The 21,522-nt window shown below is 42.3% G+C and overlaps 3 protein-coding genes across 6 annotated transcripts in view; 1 reads left to right on the forward strand and 2 right to left on the reverse strand.

Annotated features, from left to right (window-relative positions):
• The first annotated feature begins 2,897 nt into the window (after nt 1–2,897).
• Nucleotides 2,898–6,259, forward strand: grxcr1b (glutaredoxin and cysteine rich domain containing 1 b). Its single transcript, XM_020487109.2, has 2 exons — nt 2,898–4,816; nt 5,182–6,259. The coding sequence occupies exons 1-2, from the start codon at nt 4,388–4,390 to the stop codon at nt 5,245–5,247; spliced, it is 495 nt and encodes a 164-aa protein (XP_020342698.1). The 5' UTR covers nt 2,898–4,387; the 3' UTR covers nt 5,248–6,259.
• Nucleotides 6,260–6,319: 60 nt separating this feature from the next.
• On the reverse strand, nt 6,320–18,247 carry dapp1 (dual adaptor of phosphotyrosine and 3-phosphoinositides). 4 transcript variants are annotated; one of them, XM_031828816.1, is made up of 11 exons: nt 17,939–18,247; nt 12,041–12,163; nt 11,795–11,928; nt 11,515–11,645; nt 11,351–11,398; nt 11,202–11,264; nt 10,986–11,071; nt 10,478–10,565; nt 8,332–10,339; nt 6,848–7,065; nt 6,320–6,746 (listed from the first exon to the last, which is right to left on the reverse strand). In XM_031828816.1, exons 1-9 carry the CDS (start codon nt 17,989–17,991, stop codon nt 10,316–10,318), a joined length of 750 nt encoding a protein of 249 aa, XP_031684676.1. In that variant the 5' UTR covers nt 17,992–18,247; the 3' UTR covers nt 6,320–6,746; nt 6,848–7,065; nt 8,332–10,315. The 4 variants fall into 4 exon arrangements, with proteins under 4 accessions (XP_031684676.1, XP_031684677.1, XP_020343453.1 ...); XM_031828817.1 differs by having other exon boundaries at nt 8,332–10,204; nt 17,939–18,197; XM_020487864.2 differs by having other exon boundaries at nt 6,848–10,339.
• LOC109894404 (probable phospholipid-transporting ATPase VD) overlaps nt 6,320–21,522 on the reverse strand; it is a 30,869-nt gene continuing 15,666 nt past the window's right edge. Inside the window, 9 exon segments of the mRNA XM_031828818.1 lie at nt 6,320–6,746; nt 6,848–10,339; nt 10,478–10,565; nt 10,986–11,071; nt 11,202–11,264; nt 11,351–11,645; nt 11,795–11,928; nt 12,041–12,163; nt 17,939–21,462. Coding sequence (XP_031684678.1) covers nt 21,213–21,462 — 250 coding nt within the window. The 3' untranslated portion in view covers nt 6,320–6,746; nt 6,848–10,339; nt 10,478–10,565; ... (4 more) ...; nt 12,041–12,163; nt 17,939–21,212.

The raw sequence follows: 21,522 nt of genomic DNA on the forward strand, positions 1-21,522 counted from the left end.
TGTTGTGTGGTCCTTTCTGGGGGTATAGTCCGTATCCTTTTGGTAGAGATTGGTGGACACTAAACACCGTGCGGATATTACTACAGTAGTTAAGTGATTCACTCTTATTAATAATATACAGTACCAGTCAAGTTGGGACTCAAGGGTTTTTCATTTTTTTCCTACGTTGTAGAATAATGGTGACGACATCAAAACTATGAAATAACACATGGAATCCTGTATTAACCATCGTAGGATACTCCCAAAGACTAGGGTACAGAGTGTGTCTGTATCTTGCATCCTGGTCCATGAAGCTGTTACTTTGGAAGACGTGGGAGCTGCACCAGAACCTGGCAGATGGAGCCTGTTATAGGCATATTCTTTGTGGAAACCTGGAATAAGAATGTTAACATGACTTCATATTACTCAATTGACAATGCTTCTAATGTCCTGGGGTATACAGTGGGGCATAAAAGTATTTAGTCAGCCACCAATTGTGCAAGTTCTCCCACTTTTAAGATGAGAGGCCTGTAATTTTCATCATAGGTACACTTCAACTATGACAGACAAAATGAGAAGAAAAAAAATCCGGAAAATCACATTGTAGGATTTTTAAAAATGAATTTATTTGCAAATTATGTTGGAAAATACTTATTTGGTCAATAACAAAGGTTTATCTCAATACTTTATTGTATACCCTTTGTTGGCAATGACAGAGGTCAAATGTTTTCTGTAAGTCTTCACAAGGTTTTCACACACTGTTGCTGGTATTTTGGCCCTTTCCTCCATGCACATCTCTAGAGCAGTGATGTTTTGGGGCTGTTGCTGGGCAACACGGGCTTTCAACTCCCTCCAAAGATTTTGTATGGGGTTGAGATCTGGAGACTGGCTAGGCCACTCCAGGACCTTGAAATGCTTCTTACGAAGCCACTCCTTCGTTGCCTGGGCGGTGTGTTTGGGATCATTGTCATGCTGAAAGACCCAGCCACGTTTCATCTTCAATGCCCTTGCTGATGGAAGGAGGTTTTTGCTCAAAATCTCACGATACATGGCCCCATTCATTCTTTCCTTTACACGGATCAGTCGTCCTGGTCCCTTTGCAGAAAAACAGCCCTGAAGCATGATGTTTCCACCCCCATTCTTCACAGTAGGTATGGTGTTCTTTGGATGCAACTCAGCATTCTTTGTCCTCCAAATACGACGAGTTGAGTTTTTACCAAAATGTTATATTTTGGTTTCATCTGACCATATGACATTCTCCCAATCTTCTGGATCATCCAAATGCTCTCTAGCAAACTTCAGACGGGCCTGGACACGTCTGGCACTGCAGGAATTGAGTCCCTGGTGACGTAGTGTGTTACTGATGGTAGGCTTTGTTACTTTGATCCCAGCTCTCTGCAGGTCATTCACTAGGTCCCCCCCCCCCCCCCCCCCCCCTGTGTGGTTCTGGGATTCTTGCTCACCGTTCTTGTGATCATTTTGACCCCACGGGGTGGGATCATGCGTGGAGCCCCAGATTGAGGGAAATTATCAGTGGTCTTGTATGTCTTCCATTTCCTAATAATTGCTCCCACAGTTGATTTCTTCAAACCAAGCTGCTTACCTATTGCAGGTTCAGTCTTCCCAGCCTGGTGCAGGTCTACAATTTTGTTTCTGGTGTCCTTTGACAGCTCTTTGGTCTTGGCCATAGTGGAGTTTGGAGTGTGACTGTTTGAGGTTGTGGACAGGTGTCTTTTATACTTGATGTTCCTCATCTTCCTCGCCGTCACTGCCTAATAAAATCGAGCAGAATAGAAAATTCTAATTTTAAATTCTGATCTGATTTGCACTCCATGACTGTTTTAAAGTCAAACAACAATCATTGCATAACCAATATTTCATATATCTGCAAGCAAAACTATGGTTCAATCAGTGTGCACTTTCACACTTTCACTTGCCATAACTGAGATGCCGTTCCACTTCTTTATCCTCTACACTCTTTTCATCTTCGCATTCGTGGTCTGCAGGGCAGCTGAGAGTTGACAACAACCTCTGATATGTCGACCTTTCTCTGGTTCGTCGTTCTCGTCAATATCAGCTCTGGACTCTACCAGGCTGTCTGGCTGTAGCAAAGAGAAAACATTATAAAACACAGGTAGCTAGGAAACTAGCTAGCTAACTAATTGTAAGTCAGATAAGTAGCTAGCTAGTAGACTTACCAGATCCAATATTTGTGTTTTCTCTGCCTTTTCTGTGACTCTAGAATAAATCATTTAAAACATTTGATTTATATTACATGCAGTGTGAGGGGAGTAACATGATGTATAGCCAGCCAGCTAGCTATAGATCCACACGGTGGAGGTGTCATAATACTCTTAAAACCTAGCGGTCAAACAGTGAAAAGGGCCTCCTGAGTGCCGCAGCGATCTAAGGCACTGCATCGCATTGCTTGAGACATCACTACAGGCCGAGGTTCCATGCTATGTCATAGCCAGCCTTGACCAGGAGACCCATGAGGTGGCGCACATTTGGCCCAGCGGGGTCCAGGTTAGAGGAGGGTTTGGCCGGCCGTGATATCCTTGTCCCATCGTGCTCTAGCGTCTCTTTGTGGCGGGCTGGGTGCCTGCAAGCTGACTTCGTTCGCCAGCTAGACTGTGTTTCGCCCGACACATTGGTGCAGCTGGCTTCTGGATTAAGTGAGCAGTGTGTCAAGAAGCAATGCGGCTTGGTGGGGTCATGTTTCGGAGGATGCATGGCTCTCGACCTTGCAGTGATTGGACAAGACTGTAACTACCAGTTGGATTTCATGAAAAAGGGGTAAAAGTACAAAAACAACATCAGGGAAAAGGTTCCAATTGTTTTTCCACCATTGATTTCCCATAGGGGATTTTAAAAACACTTATTATAAGGGCTGTGTTTTGTGTAGGCTTACCCTGGTGTGTCGGTTTGATAACCATGTAAATCTCAATTGGACAAGGTGACTTTTATCAATATATTCGGCTCTATTTACTCTCAGATTCAAAAATGCTAATTAGCATTAAAGTAGGGGTACTAAGCTAACATGGAATTGTTTTCAGATGGTCATACCATGGATCATTTAGCTATTTGATTTAGAATTTTAGGACCCCTTTAGGTATCATTTTTTTAATAAACATATTGTTTGTAGAATGAGCAGAGATGCTCCTCTGGGTGTAAACTCTATGGATTTGAAAAATAGAGGTGCTCAGTAGAATGGACCCCCCTTTTACTGCGACACAACATACAGAAGGAAATTGTGTATGGTGCAATATGTATGTCCAATTTTTAAAACATACTGAACATCGTGCAATACGAATGGGCTAATTAACAAAGGGATTTAAAAGTGTTTTCTAAAGTTGATTATTATAATTATATTAACAGTAGATAAATAATGTTTTGTCATTTGTATTACTGCTGTTACCATGATAACTATCTAGTAATCCTTACTTTTAATGCTGTTAACAATAATGTCAATGCTATAATATTATTTGTAAAGGCGATTAACTGTTTTCCTTTTCCCATATTGTTAAACAAAATTAATTTGCAAAATACATTTGCTCACAAAAATGTTATGAATTGTCGACCATTGTATAATTTTTTACCATCTTCATTACGAGACTTTTATTTTGAAGTGAAATCGCTGTGGTCACGACCTTATTCCTTCTACGTCTGGCTTATTCTTGCTGGTAGAATGTAGGTGGGAGACACCGGTAGACACGTGTGTTTGGGTTTTTCCGCAGGACAATAGGGTCACTTTTGGTATTCAAATTACAGGGATAATCCACAATAAATATTTGACAAAAACGTATATTACACTAGATTCTATTACCAAACTCTGTGCTCTTACTTTGGCTGTAGTTGATTCACCCAGACAGACTGTGATTTTATGTCGATGACAGCAAAGTTTTAGTTGGGAAATATTTGGCCTTGAGGAAAGATTCCGCTCTTCCCTTTTTAACGGAACCTGCTCTTGCTACAATAAAGGGATGCTCCTATACAACAGGCGCATGCTTGATAACATTATAATAGGTCCTCAAAGTTGCTGAAGTTTTCATCTGATGAGAGATTGTGGAGGTATGACACTGGGCACAAGAACTGGTGGGTTGTTGATCTGCAGTGACCTCTCAACTATGGTTGCCTATTCGGTCATATTTGACCAATCAATTAATTAATTATGCGTCATGGGGATATCAGTTTACTGTTTGCCTGTTTTAACTGTTACCATGGCAGAACTTCATTTATTATTAACCATTTTGGTGTCTAGGTTTCTTACTCAGACCATTTTGGACTTAGATTTTACATGTCAATGAAAATTAACAATAGCAGAAGGGTATGGCTTAATCTTACAAGAATGCATCTTACTTCACTGAAAGAGAGATGTTAAACATGTAAAACACCCTCTTGCGTTCCAATGGAGGGCACAACCTCAAGACAAGACAAAGAAAAGGCTCAGAGAACTGTAAGGTTTCGGGTGGCATCTGCAAATAGTGGTCGCATTTTAACTGAGGTTTTCAAGGATGACACATTGACACTGTGTGGCTCAGTGACAGACTCAGTTGACTCGGACTGCACCAGCAACTCGGAGAGCGAGCAGGTGAGCTCCCCACCAACCAGTGAGGCAAATGGGCATCTGTGTGGGCTGGTGGGCACAGCGCCGGATGATTGCGGGAGTGATCCGGATGACCTGCTTATGTACGCTAGCACCAAAAAGGAGCTGCTCTTTAGCAACAAGCGCATTAATATCTGCAGCAAGAATGGGACTGTACGTGGTGTGAAGAACAAAGTCAGTGCAGGTCAAGCGCTGTTCAACAACCTTTCCAACCTCTCCAACGTGTATACAGTGAGTAATTTAACAACGTTATATTCCTCATAGCTATCCTAGCAGACTTGTGTTTACTTTAGGGAAAAGTCACACAATGTCTAAACACATCATCATGAGACTTTTGGATCATGCTTGATTTAGGGCATCAGGAGACTTGAAAGCAGTATAAAACTTCAATGTATATAAAAAGCGGACTAATGAATAATATATGAAAAAATTGTTTCAGTAAAATTCCCCTTTTATAACAATTCACCTTACTAGTCACACTTTACAGTGTGTTCCTAATACCTATGCAATTACAGGGTAACTACAGTGAAGGTACACATTGTTACAGTACTTACAACAGCATTTATCTGTTTCTTTCTCTACCTGCCGTCTTGAAGGGTAACCTGCGTGGCAGCCGACGTCATCTGAAAAAAATACCATGGGAAAAAGATGATGGGAACTGAGACTGGGTCTACTGACTCTGCTGGCTATTATAACACACAACCTTTGGTCTTCAAGATTTGTGTTTATGTATTTACTTCAGGGACAGTCACACTAGGCCCAGTGTCTCAATTACTCCCGCTGGTCCCTTATGGTTTATGACCTGAATGGTTGAGATAATAGGGAATAATCAAGCAATCCTAAATCCATCCAATACAGTAGAGATCCAAACCCTATAGTTAAGAACAGACTAATCCTGTAAATACACCATTATTCTAGAGGCTGTGTAAATCAGCTATGCCAAACCCTGTATTGGACATGTGCTATTGAATGGATCAATTCAAAATAAAAATCTTAATGTCCTACAAATCTGTTTTTGATCAGTAAAAAAAACCCACTTTCACTCAAAGTTACAGTCCTATGACTGTAAGACAACGTACTTCACCAAGGAAAAGTTATCAGAATGGAGCATAATATTTCTTTGCTGATGTGTATAAATACTTTCTAAGGTTAAATGTTTTTGTAAGTGGGCTGCTTTGTGAGTGTAAATTAGATGAAATCATTTAAGACTGTATTCTTGGAAGAACAATGCATTCGTTATATAGTAAAACCATGCTTAACTATGCTTTTGCGCTATTGTATTTTGAAAACTAAGAACCATGTAGGTTTGTAAGTTTATACACGGGTAATAATTCTAGCTTTTTCTTTCATTTTCCAGATGAAATATATATATTTTTTACCTTTATTTAACTAGGCAAGTCCATTTAGAACAAATTCTTATTTTCAATGACGGCCTAGGAACAGTGGGTTAAGTGCCATGTTCAGGGGAAGAACGACAGATTTTTACCTTGTCAGCTTGGGGATTCGATCTTGGAACCTTTTGGTTACTAGTCCAACGCTCTACCCACCTGCCGCCCCAAATATGTTATACTCAATGTATGTTTTTTCATATCCTGAATGTATGCTTTTTAAGACACAAGATACAGTGAATTATACTGTTAAAATCAATCTTAAATAAAGTTTTATAGCTTTTCAGCATGGTGTTCGTTAGTTCCATAATTTCAATTGAAGTCAGTGTTGCATTTTGACACAATGTAACATTTCAAATTCCATTTATTGGCACATTCCAATGCACAAATGTCAACCAATTACACACCCAGATTACATTTTTCACAATGTAAAGTAAATCCTATGGAAAAACTGAGCCTCATTTTTTTTTTAAATATAGGAATTCAACAAATAAAACTCCATATATAACTATAACTCAATACCAGACTGACACCCATACCAGACATGTATTGCCCAATGTAGTCCTTCAGAAATTGGATCTCTGTTGACAGTCAGTGACAGTAGTGGCCTTCAGAACACTGTTAGCAAGGCAAAGACTCCATAGAGCAGGGCACAGGGGTACGCTACCAACAGCTGCTGACCCTCCATAGCCAGGGTGGAGATGAAGATCTTGGAAGCTGAGAGACTGCACCAGCCAATCACCAGCAAGGCCAGGGTCGTTCTGAGGATCCCTCTGGACGTAAATCAAAAGTCAAATTTGACAGAACAAAGGACATGACAGAACAGAAATCAAGATGAGCAAACTGTTTTTCTACACAATATTATTTAGGCAACCTTTTAATTGTTTTTGGACTGGAAAGGCCTACTCGCTGTCGGGGAAAGACGACTGCAAATGCAGATAGTGGCACAGTGGGGAGGAGGCGGTAGCCCAGCACGCTGGCTACACAGCCATAGGACACAGTCAGGGAACCCATCAGGGTCAACAGGGTATAGATCATCATACAGCCGATGGTACTGATCCCATAGACATAGCCAAAGTGGGATTTGCCTGCCTATATAAAGAGTAAATACATGTTATTACAGTACATTTTCAGTACAATACATGCACAGTTACATACAGCAAAGCTACAAGTATTTTTTATCTGAATAGTAAATCATGATGACTTGGGCTGTGAAAACATGCAACACACACACACTTGGACATAAGCTGCTGGGGAGGTTCTTCACCATGAGTAAAGTGACACCCAGAGCGATACAGTACAGAATAGTGTCAGGTCGGTCTCATTCATGATGCTGCCATCTGCTGGGATCATAGGGTTCAGCACTGTCAATGTCTTCTGCCATATGTGCTCAAAATTCATGCCAATCTCTGCACAAATACACAACAGATGAATAAAAGCAGACGTGAAGACCTACAGTTGAAGTCAGAAGTTTACATACACTTAGGTTGGAGTCATTAAAACTCGTTTTTCAACCACTCCACAAATGTCTTGTTAACAAACTATAGTTTTGGCAAGTCGGTTAAGACATCTGCTTTGTGCATGACACAAGTAATTTTTCCAACAATTGTTAACAAACAGATTATTTTACTTATTATTCACTGTATCACAATTCCAGTGGGTCAGATGTTTACATACACTAAGTTGACTGTGCCTTTAAACAGCTTGGAAAATTCCAGAAAATTATGTCATGGCTTTAGAAGCTTCTGACAGGCTGATTGACATAATTTGAGTCAATTGGAGGTGTACTTATGGATGTAATTCAAGGTCTACCTTCAAACTCAGTGCCTCTTTGCTTGACATCATGGGAAAATCAAAATAATTCAGCCAAGACCTTAGAAAATCAATTGTAGACCTCCACAACTCCAAGAGCAATTTCCAAATGTCTGAAGGTACCGTGTTAATCTGTACTAACAATAGTATGCAAGTATAACCACCATGGGACCACGCAGCCATCATACCCCTCAGGAAGGAGACGCTTTCGGTCTCCTAGAGATGAACGTACTTTGGTGTGCGAAAAGTGCAAATCAATCCCAGAACAACAGTAAAGGACCTTGTGAAGATGCTGGAAGAAACAGGTACAAAAGTATCTATATCCACAGTAAAACGAGTCCTATATTGACATAACCTGAAAGGCCGCTCAGCAAAGAAGAAGCCACTGCTCAAAAACCGCCATTAAAAAAAGCCAGACTACGGTGTGCAACTGCACATGTGAACAAAGATTGTACTTTTTGGAGAAATGTCCTCTGGTCTGATGAAACAAAAATAGAACTCTTTGGCCATAATGACCATCGTTAACTGTACTTCAACTGTACTTACTCATCCTCATACTCTGGGTTAAGGCTTTAGCCATTGTAGTCATTGGCCACCTGTCCATGATCATCGATGTAATGACTGGAAGAAGTCCTGTTCACATTTCTGAAAGTCCCCAAATACTATGGAGTAGGTGGAAAAGATGAAGATAAAGATCATTACGGTAAAAGATGAGTGAAGTAAGGGGCCCTTGTGAGGAGGGCTGCTCAGTTCCCACATGTTATATCACAAAACGAGTTGCCAATCAAATCACAATTTTATAAGCTACAAATTAAAATACAAAGAGATGACCTATTGCGCCGCATTCTTTGGTCAATATTATACTGACACTACTGCAGAAAAGGCATGCCAGATATTCAAACAGCAGGTTTCACTCAAACTGCTAAGGCCAGATCATAATTAGTTACTGGGATTGCCTTATTGAGTTCAGATTTCAAACCTTGAGGTAAATTCTGAGCAAGACCTCCTGTTATGTTGTCAGGGGAGAGTTTTGAATGAACATTTGAAGGCTGTGTGAGGGATGTACAAATGTGTAAATAGTTTCCTCTATTTGAGCTGGGGGCATGATAACCCCAGAGAAGTAGACTAAGTAGCCCACTTTCTATCTAATCTATTTCTTAATTTCCTATTCTCTATTTTCACTCCTTTTTCTAGGTTTAGTAATATGGCTTACGCAAATTAAGCAAGTTGCAGAAATGCAATGGTTTTGGATACTGGGTGCTACTGAACAGAATTAACCATTTCCACTGTTTACATGGCTCTTATTTTGAAGGATTTTTAAACAGCTTAAATCGGATGTTGCTGGCTCAACATGGGTTAAGACAGTCATATGATTTCCCTGTGGGCAAAGCTGATGACTTAAAATAAAAAATATATAATAATTAAAAAAAAGGGGTAACTGTGGATTAGCATTCATACATTTACAAGGTAGTAATACATTTACATTTTGTTCTACATATGAAAAACAACCTAACATATAAAGGATGTAGGCCTGGGGTGGCTTGGTGATTAGTTGAGTCAGGTGTGTTAGTGCTGGGCTAGAACAAAAAAATGTGCATTCCCTGGTGCTCCTCAAGAACAGATTGAAAAACACTGACCCATGTGCCTTGTTATGCTGACAATCTCACTTTTTTCCAGATTGTGCAGTTTAACCGGTTACCGTTGGTGATCAGTTTCATCGCAAGCAGTAGTGCCAACACAGGTAAGATGAAGATCTCTACTTTCTATCCTCTGCATGAATGAAGACAAGTACAGCATTCTGAAGTGTTATCCAAACTGTTGTTGTTTGTAGGTTTGATTATCCGTCTGGAGAAGGAGCTTGTCCCACTAATCGAAGAGCTATGGCAGGTAGTGGAGGTTGCTTAGGAGTGTATCACCTTGACAGCAATGGGACTATTCTGTGACGGAGTCAGTCATGAAAAAGGATCTACCTGAAACTATTACATATTATTAATATCTCTATCATGCACACACACCCACACATACAGAGAGCTCTGTTGCTGAAAGACATATATACAGTACATGTTAGTGTCATGATGCTGTGTTTGTTGCCTTAATTTTCTAGTACTTGAATGTAACCCCTTCCTTTCTCATGTTTGTAATTAATAAACTGACTCATCTGTTGCTCATTTCTCTATTAAAATAAATATTTATTCACAGTATGACTGTTACATCTTGTTAAGTAAAATTAAGATCAAGTGAATGTCAACCAGTGAAAGATATCAATCTAGAGAAAATAAAATTATTGGAAGAACTCAAGGTCTATCGCAAAAAAATACGATTAGATCCAAAACATTGTGCATGTCCTGAAAATGACATGGTCATTTTTCGATGGTCAAAGAGCCCCCTTGTCTTTTGTCTTGGGTTACCAGCCAGTCATCTGTGGAGCAGAAAGGATCTCTGAGGATAACATGAGTGACAAGTTACCAGACTTAAGGTAATTTAGTTCACTGTGAGAATATGCATCTTTTGGCTCCTCCTCTTCATGTTGTCATCTTTCTTTTCTTATGTGTGACTGAAAACAAACATTCATTTGTTAGGCTATTTTGCTCTGACACTACTCCCATTAGTTAAGCATTTGGATTAAGGTAGCCAGTTCAAGCTTTGTTTCTGTTTTATACATTTGAATAGTAATAGTGGATTATGGGCTCACCAGTTTCCATCGTATTATCTTGATCCACTCATCTGCCTCCACACCACTCTTGGCACACAGATAAAATGTCCTCTCAGGGAACACCAAACTAAATAAGAGACCGAATGAGTATTAATGCTAGGTTTAATATCAACAGCTACAGAAATGGACCCAGCAACAAAATAAAGTAGCTGAGTGGAGGTTAGAACTTCTCCTGTCATCACTCTGGTTGCACTTCCTCTTATCTGCCACTGCCATCGGCCACCATGATCCATATTTTATATTCCTCTGTAAGCGGAAGTGAAACCAACAGATATGTTTAAAAATGCCCACTGAGGTTTACCAAATTCAAGATTGAACAATGAAACTAGCACCAGTCGCAAAAAAAAAAACTGAAGGGAAGGCTGACCTTTAACAGCAGTGTATTGTAGTCAAAATAGTATTATTAATTGTTAGTCAATAGTCTGTAAAGGCCTTAATCACGAGAGTTGGTAGGCCCACTCTTGGCTCAGTGGATTGGAGCTCTCACCAGAAGCAGTTGACTCTGTCCTTGGAGTAGTCAAACTGGACTGCAGAGCATGCTGTCAGATCCAGGGTGCGAATAGGCTCATCAAACTAAGACAGGAGAGCAAATGAGAGATGGCAACACCATCCTGTCACAATCACTGACAAATAAAATCTATCCATTCATGATATTACATCTGCATCATAAACCATGACTATCAGAGGCATGGTTTCTACTCACCATTTTGTCCTTAAAGTATTTGAGCTCATTTCTGTTTAATGTGAACCACCTCTGCTTCCAGTTCTGAAAAAACAAAAACAAATTGAAAGTCTTTCAACCAGAACAACAGTCCACTAAACCTGGTCTGTACAGCTGCCTATTTCTCTCACCTTTACGACTGCTCCTAACTTTACCAGATAGCCCTCCTTTGTTCCAAACTGTGAACAAAATCATTAAAAAAACAATATCTCATGAGGTGATACTTGACCTAAGTAATTATGTTGTTATGATTAACCCATGTTTGCTTCACTAATAAATGAGCTTGTGGTCATACCGATGGAGCGTTAGCCACCAGGTCGCTCTCTGTTCGTCCTGTCTGCATGGCGGTGTGAACCCGCACAGACTCATAGATGGACGGTTCTTCTACACGCCATGGATATGGGCATTTAAGGACAATGAGGGTACCTGGTTGAGTGAAAGATCAAGGTTCGGGTTAGTCTTGAGGGTATACCAAGGGATATATTTCAGTCATTGAAAATATAAATAAACAGCAGGGAAATGGTTAGGTTTAGACTTTGGATTCAGTAAGGTCTGAAAAACTGGTCTCAGCCAACCTGTCTCACTGCCCAGCAGAGGCTGGTTGGCAAAATGGCTGACAAAGTCCTGGAGGGACGCAAACTCATTGAAGCCAAAAGCATATCCACTGCTTTTCCGTGTCACATGGAAATGTTTAACTGAATCCTTGGCTCTGTATAAGGAAAGAAAAAAGCATGTGGTGAATGGGAATCCATCTGAAATGGGGCATGGAAGAGGGAGGGAGACGTTTTACTTTTTAAGAGGGACGGGATAGGTAGGCCCACCTGACAGAGAGGGCAAAGCTGCCAGGACCCTCATGACTGTTTCGGAGGAGATAGCTGCCATCTTTCCCATTGGATAGGAGGAGAGCTTCAGCGGCATGGCGGGACAGGTCAAAGTGGTACCATCTGGGAGAGGTGGAAGACAGACAAAGACAATCAGAGTATAGCATCTAACAGACATGCATCACTAATGTGAGTGGTGAGCAGACTCATGAAATCTTTAGGTTACAACCGTAACCCCGGTTCTCTGATAGTATGAGTGAGGTATTTCACTTATGGGATACCCCCCAGCGTATTCGTCAGAAGCCTTTATTACACTACGCCAGCCATGATTGGCTGGATGTCGAGACGTGTGCTTCGGGGAAGATTGTCCCTCCTACCCAAAAAAGAAGGCTTAATGCAGCATCTCGTGAGTCATTCAAAAATAAGCAACACCTATCCCTCGCTCATGCAAGGAGGGTGGTCTGGTGAAATACCTCACTCATACTATCAGAGAACCGGGATTACGGTCGTAACCTAAAGTTCTCTTTCAAGTATTTGTTTTGGTATTATGGAATATACTGACTTCTGTATTGGCAGACGAGCTTATTCTGACGACCGACTGCCCTGTGCGATATTTCACACAAATGGGCTTTGCCCCTCAGAAGATCCTACACGTTAAACAGTATGCTCTAGGGTCGGTGCAGTGACGTCGAGCATATAAAACTTTGCAAATGTATTAGGCGAAGCCCAACTCGCTGCTGAGCAAATATCCTGGCTAGATATGTCCTTAAATAAAGCCCAGGACGTAGCCATTCCTCTAGTAGAATGAGTCCGTAGGCCAGCAGGAGACTGAAGACCCTTACTTGTGTAGGCTAAAGGGATAGCCCCCACTATGCAGTGGGAAAGGGGTTGTTAAGTGAGCTCTTTACCCGTGTGAGGTTTCGCCCAGGAAACAAACAACTTACGCGCTTCGCGGAGGCCAATGCTAGTAATAGCGCGGTCTTAAATGAAAGCTTCTTCAGTTCCACCTGATCCAAGGGCTCAAAAGGTTGTTGGCATAGAGCATCCAAAACAATTGATAAATCCCATGACGGGGCAAGCTCTTTGGAGACCGGACGCAAACAACGTGCACCCTAGAGAAAACGGGTGCTCCACTGTCGTGCTCCCAAAACCAACATGACAAGCCAAAATAGCTGCTAGATATACCTTAATAGTAGAAAAAGCATTTCCTTTTTCTAATAATTCCTGTAGAAACTTCAGGATTACCGGGACAGAGCACTGGAATGGCATTGTCTGTGATTTAGTGCACCATTCCTCAGACATGAGCCATTTACAATTATAAAAGGGACCTGGTAGATGAGGCTCTAGTACTCTGAATAGTTTAAATTACATTTTGGGGAAGCCCGGCAGTGTTCAAGTTGAACCATTCGCAGGCCAGGTGCCAAACGTTTTGGGTGAGGATGGAAATTCTCTTCTCACGCCTGTGGGGAGGGGTCCCCACATATCCGTTGACTGTTATGCCCTCCTGGGTCGCACCCAAACCCGAGATAAATGCGTCTGTCGTGACTACTTTTCTGGATAAAACAGTGCCATCTGGACACCCTGTGACAGAAATGTCCGGTGTCTCCAGGAGTGCAATGCTACCATGCAGTCTATGGATAGCTGTACACGGTGATGTTTGTGACGTATGTGACGTATTGGGCTGAGACCTAGAGAAGAGACCCAGTGTTGAAACACTCATATTCAAACATCCTAATGGGATGACTACTAAAGCTGAAGCCATCAAACCTAGTAGCCTCAGGCATGTTTTAAAAGAGACCAGGTTCCCTCTGCGAAACATGCTAGGCATTCTTGGAATGTTCTTATATGTTCCACTGAAAGGTGAGCTTTGAATGAATCCGAAACTAGGAAAGAGATTGGAAAGAGGAAAGAGCCTAGGAATCCTTGGAAAGAGATTGTCTGCATGGGAAACAGAACGCTCTTTACTGTATTCATTCTGAAACCTATAAATGTCAGGTGTTCCAATAGAAGCTGACTTGTGTTTTAAGACTTGGTCTCGGTTGCACGCACAGCAGCCAATCGTCTAAGTACGTCATCAACCGAATGCCCCTCTCTCTGGAGCTATGGCTGCCTCCGTACACTTCGTAAAACACGAGGTGACAGTGAGAAGCCAAAAGAGAGCACCAGAAATTTGTAGATTACGCCTTGAAAAGCGAACCTGAGAAATCTCCTGTGAAGAGGGTATATTGAGATGTGAAAGTAAACGTCCTTCAGGTCGACAGATACGAACCACTCACCTGGGTGCACAGAACGTAGCAGAGCAGTGTGTGTCAACATTCTGAATGTGTACTTTCTCATGTGCATGTTCAGAGGACGTAGATCTCGGATCGGACGTATGCCGCCCCCCTTTTTTGGAACCAGGAAATATCTTGAGTAAAAAAACGCAGTGGCTTTGCTCTGGTGGAACAATTCTTATTGCCCTTTTCTCTATTAGCGATGTGATTTCCTCCTGGAGTACACACGCTGATTCCCTCTGAGCCTGAGTGTATATAATTCCCTTGAATCGAAGCGTGGTACATGGTGCATGCCCGCCAGTTCTCTCTCCGCTCCGAGAGAGGGCTGACCGGGCTTCCCCCCACAGATGGTGCTGCTGCACCATCTTCCAGGAGAGGGTGTAGGACAGTCCGCGACGCACTTCGCATGTCCTGGCCCGTAGCTGGAGAGCGCTTCTGCGGCCTATCACCACAGAAGGAATGGTAGCCCCCTCTGATGGCGTTGTGGGGTGGGGTTTGTGGCAGGCTGGTTCCTTGGTGCCATGGGTGGGACGGGAGGGTTCTTAGACCAGGGGGCCTTAAAGGTCCAAGGTTCTCTGCTGCCCTGGGCTCTTAAAGGTCGAGGGGGGTCGACCTGCTGCAGCCTGGGCGAAGGTGTGGCGAGGCACAGGGGAGGCACTGGGCTGTGTCTTCCTGGGCAGACAGAGCTGGAGGGCTTCACCCTCAATCTTTTTCTCCTCGCACCGTTTCTGCATCATCTCGATGGTGGAACCGTAAAGGTCTTTAGGGTCTACTGGAGCATCCAGGATCTTCAGTTTCTCACTATCAGACACTGTGGATAGGTTGAGCCATCTAGCCCTCTCCTGGGATATCATGAGCCCAAATCGCTCTTCCTGACGCCTGGACAGTGGCTTTAAGCAGACGCAGGTTGAGATCTGTGGCAATACAGATCTCATCCCACAGATCAGGCTCCAGTGTGACTGCTAGCTCATCCTGTAGCTCAGCTTGATATGCCGAGAGCATGGATGCGGCGCTGAGAGCCCTCACTGCTGTGACGCCCGACCTGTAGACCTTCTCTGTCGCAGAGGACTGGAAGTGCTCATACTTGGTTGGTAAGGTGGGGCCAATCGAGGTCATGGAGGACTTCTGGCTGGGGTGTAGATTCGAAGCCACCAGGGGTTCGATGGGGGGCGCGTGGGCAAGCCCAATCCCTGCCATGTCAACACAGTCCAATCCCACCACCTTGGACAGGGTTCTTGAAGGAGAAAGGTGTACTCCAGGCACAGGTAACCTCCTCCAGGCATTCTGGGAAGACTGATAGTAATTGCCTGACTGCCCGTTTGGCTTTGGGTAGCATCTTACTGGGACGTGGTTGTCTCTGCTACTGCATTGGGCCAGGAAATCACCAGTTTATTCGCAGTGCGTTTGCACACGTCCCACAGGTCCACGCCGAGAACTGGTGGAGATGGCGCCCTGCCTGCATGTCCGGTTTTGGATTCCCGGCAGGAGGCTTGGTTTCCTGGCCTGAGGGGTTGAATGAGTCTTCGTCTCCATTCAATGATTCCGAAAGGAGGCTGTCGGAAAACACTGTGGAGTTGTTATCGTCTCCTGTCAGGAAGCCCGGCAGGGAGGCCGTAAGGTCGTTGCTGGAGTCCTCCAACAGTGGGGCAATGGCATTGAGCTGGTCACCCCAGCTAGCGCTAGCCGTCGCTTTACGATTCCCTGTTTGGATATCCATCACCTCTGGTGAGCAATTGGGGACGCCGCCCCCCCATGTTAGGTTCCTGTTGACTCAGGCTAGCTTGGCGTGCCATCCTGCGACGGAGGCTCTTCACAGTGAAGAGTGCACAGTGTGGACAGGAGCCAGTGAAGGCCACCGGGGCACGTGGCAACCTAAGGCAAGTGGAGCACACAGAGTGGGTGTCTTTAGCCGATATCTTGTTTCCACAGGAGCAGATTCGTGCCGGGAGCTTCTCCTCGTTTGGGGTGGGAGATGCTTTTGTCACCATAGCTTGGATGTTATGTTTTTAGCTGTCAGAAAAAAAACTAGCGTGGTTGGCTAGTCCGATAACTCACAAATCGCTAGCTATCTCCGTGGCACTTGTTGTGATGGCCAGATACCATTTCCGAAACAACAGGTTAGAAAAGATAGCTTGGTGTAGCTAGTAAAACTTTTCTTGTCGAAGTAAAACCACAAAAGCTAGCTAGCGTGGTGGCTAGCTTGCTAACGACTAGTCACTGTTTGGATACAGCTAACTTGGTCGTGAACGAGTTAGCCGTGTCACAGCTGTACCTGTTCCTCCCTCAAATAATTTTCCTCTAACTATGGTGAAGGAAAAGGAAAATTGTCACCACCACACAGTCCCGAGAATAGCGCCCAGTGAGCGAGTTGTAAGCTCACATCTGTGGACAGTTTAGCTAGTTCTGGAAAATGCAGTCGTGTCGAGGTAAGCTTTCTGATGAAAAGCGAGAAGAGGTGTTTGAATAACTTAGAGATGCTGCATTGGACCTTTATAGGATAGGAGGGACATCCTTCCCCGGCGCACACGTCTCGAAGTCCAGCCAATCATGGCTGGCGTAGTGTAATAAAGGCTTCTGATGAATACGCTGGGGGCATATCCCATAAGTGAAATATCGAATGAGAACGAGTCGTTGAGAGAACCACAGCAGACATGTCACTGGGTGTGAAGAGATATACCACTAAGGTGCAACAGACTAGCAGGAAGTGCATGTTAAACCCAAATAATTATTGGCAAGAGAAACATGCACACTGTAAGATGAAAAGTAAAGTGCCACCATATAATGAACAGCTGCAGTGTGTGTGTAAGAAACACTGACCGATTGTTCTCAAGTGACTTCACAATGCAAAGGCACTTTAGAGGTCACTTCATGGTTTGACCCACTTCTGACATTAAGACAAAGCTGTTGACCCACAAACAAACAAGACAGCTGCAGAAAAAAATCACTGTAACTAATGTGGATGTGAAAGTTGGGTATTTGCATTGCAGATGGCAGAGTCGTACTTATTTCACACTTCAATAAACTCAACGCCAACGCCTGCACTAGAATAGGTACAACAGAATGTCATGTAGTGAGAACTTGAATATTTATTTTTCCTTTATTCAAAGGAGCAGTTTGGAATTCATACAACAATAAAACGATCACCCCACTACTTTTGGGGTAAACGATGGGGCTAGAGTTAGAGAAATGTAACCGCTCAAATGAATCTACGGAACTATGGCTGCAAGGACACACACCAGTTAGATTAATAAAAAAAACGTTTTTTTAACCATGTTTTGAAACTATCCCGTGTTTATATTGTTAACAAACAATGGAGTAAAACAAGCTCATATATTGGGTTCTGGTGGGGTAGGGTACAGTTGTAGTAGTTTATATTAGGCATTTAAATGATATTCTTCAAGATTCAATGGCTTTATATCATGCATTTTTAAATTGTGGTTGAAAACAATACTATGCCTAAAGGGATTTCCGTCTCTAGAACGCCTTTCATATATTGACCTAACGTTCCTTCCTGAACAATGCTAAAAACGCACTGCCCATGAAGAATACTTTAATTTCCTTTTGACCAGGTAGGCTCTAAAATAAGATTTACGAATAGGCAAAATTATAATTAAGACATTCTTACCCTAACGACTCCAACTCATCGTCGACACTTGGCGTATCACTGTAGTAGCTCATCGTGTAAACGATGGCAGTTCACCTGTGCGCTTCTCAGTCTCCACCTGTCAGGTCACCGAGTCGACTCAACATTCTAAAAGCACAGACCGAAATCGACACACTGACTGATCAAAATAAAACTACCATACGAGGAAGTTGTCTCGGCTGCTGGCTGGGAAGATTAAATTAGACATGCTACGTCATTCCACAACAAAACAGAACATACTGTAAGCCTACGGTATGGCTGTGCCATAGTGATGTGTCCACTGCATCTCAAAGTCCACAGCTTGCTTGTAGGATTACACTGTTCTTTACATTTCAAAATAAATAAAGTGGTAGCGGGTAGGGGGAAGAGGGGTTGACTTAGACCCCTTAACCCTTGTTCAGAATACTAATTAAGTAGTTTGCTGGCATATAATAAATCTCATTATTGTACACAAATGTACATGACATTTGACAACACTAAGTTTTAAAAAAATAACATGACACAGAACATGTGATTTGCTAATGTATTTACAGCCGTACACACATTTGGAAGTAAGTTGATATAAAATAATGATTTTATTATAAACAAGTTCACAACTCATTTATAATCATCGCTTTTACAATTTCACTATAGGTCAAATCAGCTGCCTTTTCCATGTTGCGTAGGATTTGACAAGCAGGATTTTACTGTAAAAAAAAACATTTAAAAAAAAGAGTCTAATTTTGGTCAGTCAGTGTGTAAAATACTGAGGATTAATTGATCTAAAGAAGATTTGCATGTGGTAGAGGCAGTTGCATTGAGGTCACTTCTCAGAAGCAGATATAAATGGCAATGGCATTGTCCAGGCAAACTCAAGAGAATATTTGTAAAGCCTACTTCACATACAGGAGGGCCATATCTGAACCCTCTTCCTGTACTTAAGCCTATTAAGTTGCACTTTTGGTTGTCTTGCTTTAGAAGCCCCAGGATCTCTATCATCTTCCCATTTTCAATTTCCAGTGTGTAAATTTTCATTGCATTTTGGTCCTTGTCTTCTAACTAAACGTATGCTGCCCTTTGGCCAGGTCTCTCTTGAAAAAGAGATTGTACCTCAATAAGAAAATAAAGGTTAAATAAATCAATACAGCCCATGTTTAAATGGACTTCAAGGCTCCTTTACCGAACATGACTACAGCTAAGTGCGGGTTGGTAGGTAATAGTGGTGGGAAATGTCAGGTCCATGCCAAATCCAAGTAAACTCCTGTCAAAATAGATTCAAGTGTGATTCATACATTTACATACTGTTATCACCTACACAAGCCACAGAGATCAGTAGTTAGGAGGGTAAGGCCACTGTACAGCATTTGGATTTTGCCCAACTATAGAGCTCTGCATTGGGGTATCATAATACCCATAAAACCTAGCGGTGAAAAGTTTTCCCACCATTTATCTTTCCCATGGAGAATTTTAGAAACGCTTAAAATAAGGATTGTGTTTTGTTTAAGCTTACCTAGGTGTGACGTTTTGATAACCATGTAAATCTCTCCGACAAGGTGACTTTTATCAATATATTCATCTCTATTTACTCTCAGATTCGAAAATGCTAATTAGCATCAAAGTAGCCATTATGCAAAACTACAAATCCCTGCAAGCTCCTGCACGTCATCTCTCGCTGACACCTTTGCTAACAGGTATTGTGTCAATTTAAAACTTGCACACGGCAGTTCACAGAATTGTAAATATAAATAAATGTAACCAATTTATTCAATACTAAATTTAGCTGACAGATAGTTAATCCAGATCACCATGGCATTTGTAGTTCTTTATGATAGCCACATTAGCAACTAATTAGCATTTCATTTTTGGGAAGTAAATACATGTGAATATATTGATAAAAAGTAACTTGTTGTCCTAGAGAGATTTACACGGTTATCAAAACGTCACACCAGGGTGACGTGAAACACAGCTCTTATTTGAAGTGTTTCTAAAATCTCCTATGAGAAAAATGAAGGGCGGAAAAACGATTGGAACCATTTTATGGGTATTATGACTGGTACTCTATGTGACCTCCCAGTCTCCCCGGTTCATATGCAATAATATGCGTTGTTCACAATTTCATTTTGGTGTGTTTGTTTAAGAAACACCAACAACAAAGAGATGTGCGTAAACACAAACCGAGTCATAGCTTGATGCTAACTTTACAAAGAAGTGTATGCAGTTCAAGGATTGTAAACATATTCCAAACATTGCACGCACTCTAGCATATCGTTTCACCAATTCTCAACCAAGCTGTGTAAATGACAGAAAAAAGAACATTCAAATATTCTTTCACGTTACCTGGGATTGCGTAACATGATTCAGTAGAGGAATGTAACCATGTAGTGCAGTACACATGTTTTCATGACAAAAGAGAATGAAAATAAAATAAACTTGTCACCCTTCACGTCACATAACAATTGTTTCACAGCTCCCATTCATAACTTGGTGACAAGATGAGGAGTTAAACAGTCGCTAAATCAACCTATAAGCATTCTTCTGAGAGTAGCTAGCTACTGGGGACTAAGACTATGATAACTACTAGCATTCTGTTCCCTACATGCTCAGAGCACTCTGAAGAGGACCAGAATGGACCACGCCTTGCGGAATGTTAGGGTGTAGTGCACTATGCCTCACACCTGAGTGTGTCAAAGTACTAGCGTACTGCAGAGACACATTTATGAATCTCTAATGTGTCTTTACTCTCGATGCACTTGTGTGGATTCAGTATATTCACCTGTAGGCCGTCATTGTAAATAAGAATTTGTTCTTAACTGACTTGCCTAGTTAATTAAAGGTTACAGAAGAAAAAATACAAAAAGTCCACATCACCAATCTTTTCTCAAGTACCAGGAGAGGCTATACATCCATGACTCCATGTTAATGCAACTCTAGGCACATGTGAGAAACATATCCATCTCTTTCCCATGGATAGACAGCATGGTGTTCTTAACCATCATCATCAGTGAGCAACCCATGCAAGACAGCTAGTTTTGAAGGGTGTTAGGGTTGAACCCTGCAGCCTCCCCCTGTAGCCACCACAGGTGGCCGGTGGTACCTTAATTGGGTAAGACAGGCTCAAAGTAATGGCTGGAACCTAATTAATGCATGGTATGGAACATATCAAACATGTTTTCCATGTGGTTGATCCCATTCCATTCACTCCACTCCAGACATTATTATGAGCCGTCCTCCCCTCAGCAGCCTCCTGTGGTAGCCACCCCCTGTAGCCTCTGTGAGGTCAGGAGAGCAAAGAGCCAGTGGCAGCACTGCCTTCCTTCAGCTCTGAAGGGAGTCTGAAGTCAGGGTCAGGGACCTTAATGTCTGAGTCTTCCACGTCGATGACCAGACTTCTGGTTTTAATCTGGGCCTGGGTCTGGTTCCAGCGCTGCATCCTTCTACAGTAGTCATCTGGATTGAGCTGGTCCATCAGAGCAGCCTTCACTGTGTCAGAGGGGCAAATGCTGTTGTGCAGGGCCTGGAACAGGAATCTGAAAGAGTGGCAGTGAGAATGGGAAGGCATAAAAGTTGTACATTTTTATTTATTTATT

The sequence above is a fragment of the Oncorhynchus kisutch genome, linkage group LG7 (assembly GCF_002021735.2).
Source record: "Oncorhynchus kisutch isolate 150728-3 linkage group LG7, Okis_V2, whole genome shotgun sequence".
NCBI classification, from domain to species: Eukaryota; Metazoa; Chordata; class Actinopteri; order Salmoniformes; family Salmonidae; genus Oncorhynchus; species Oncorhynchus kisutch.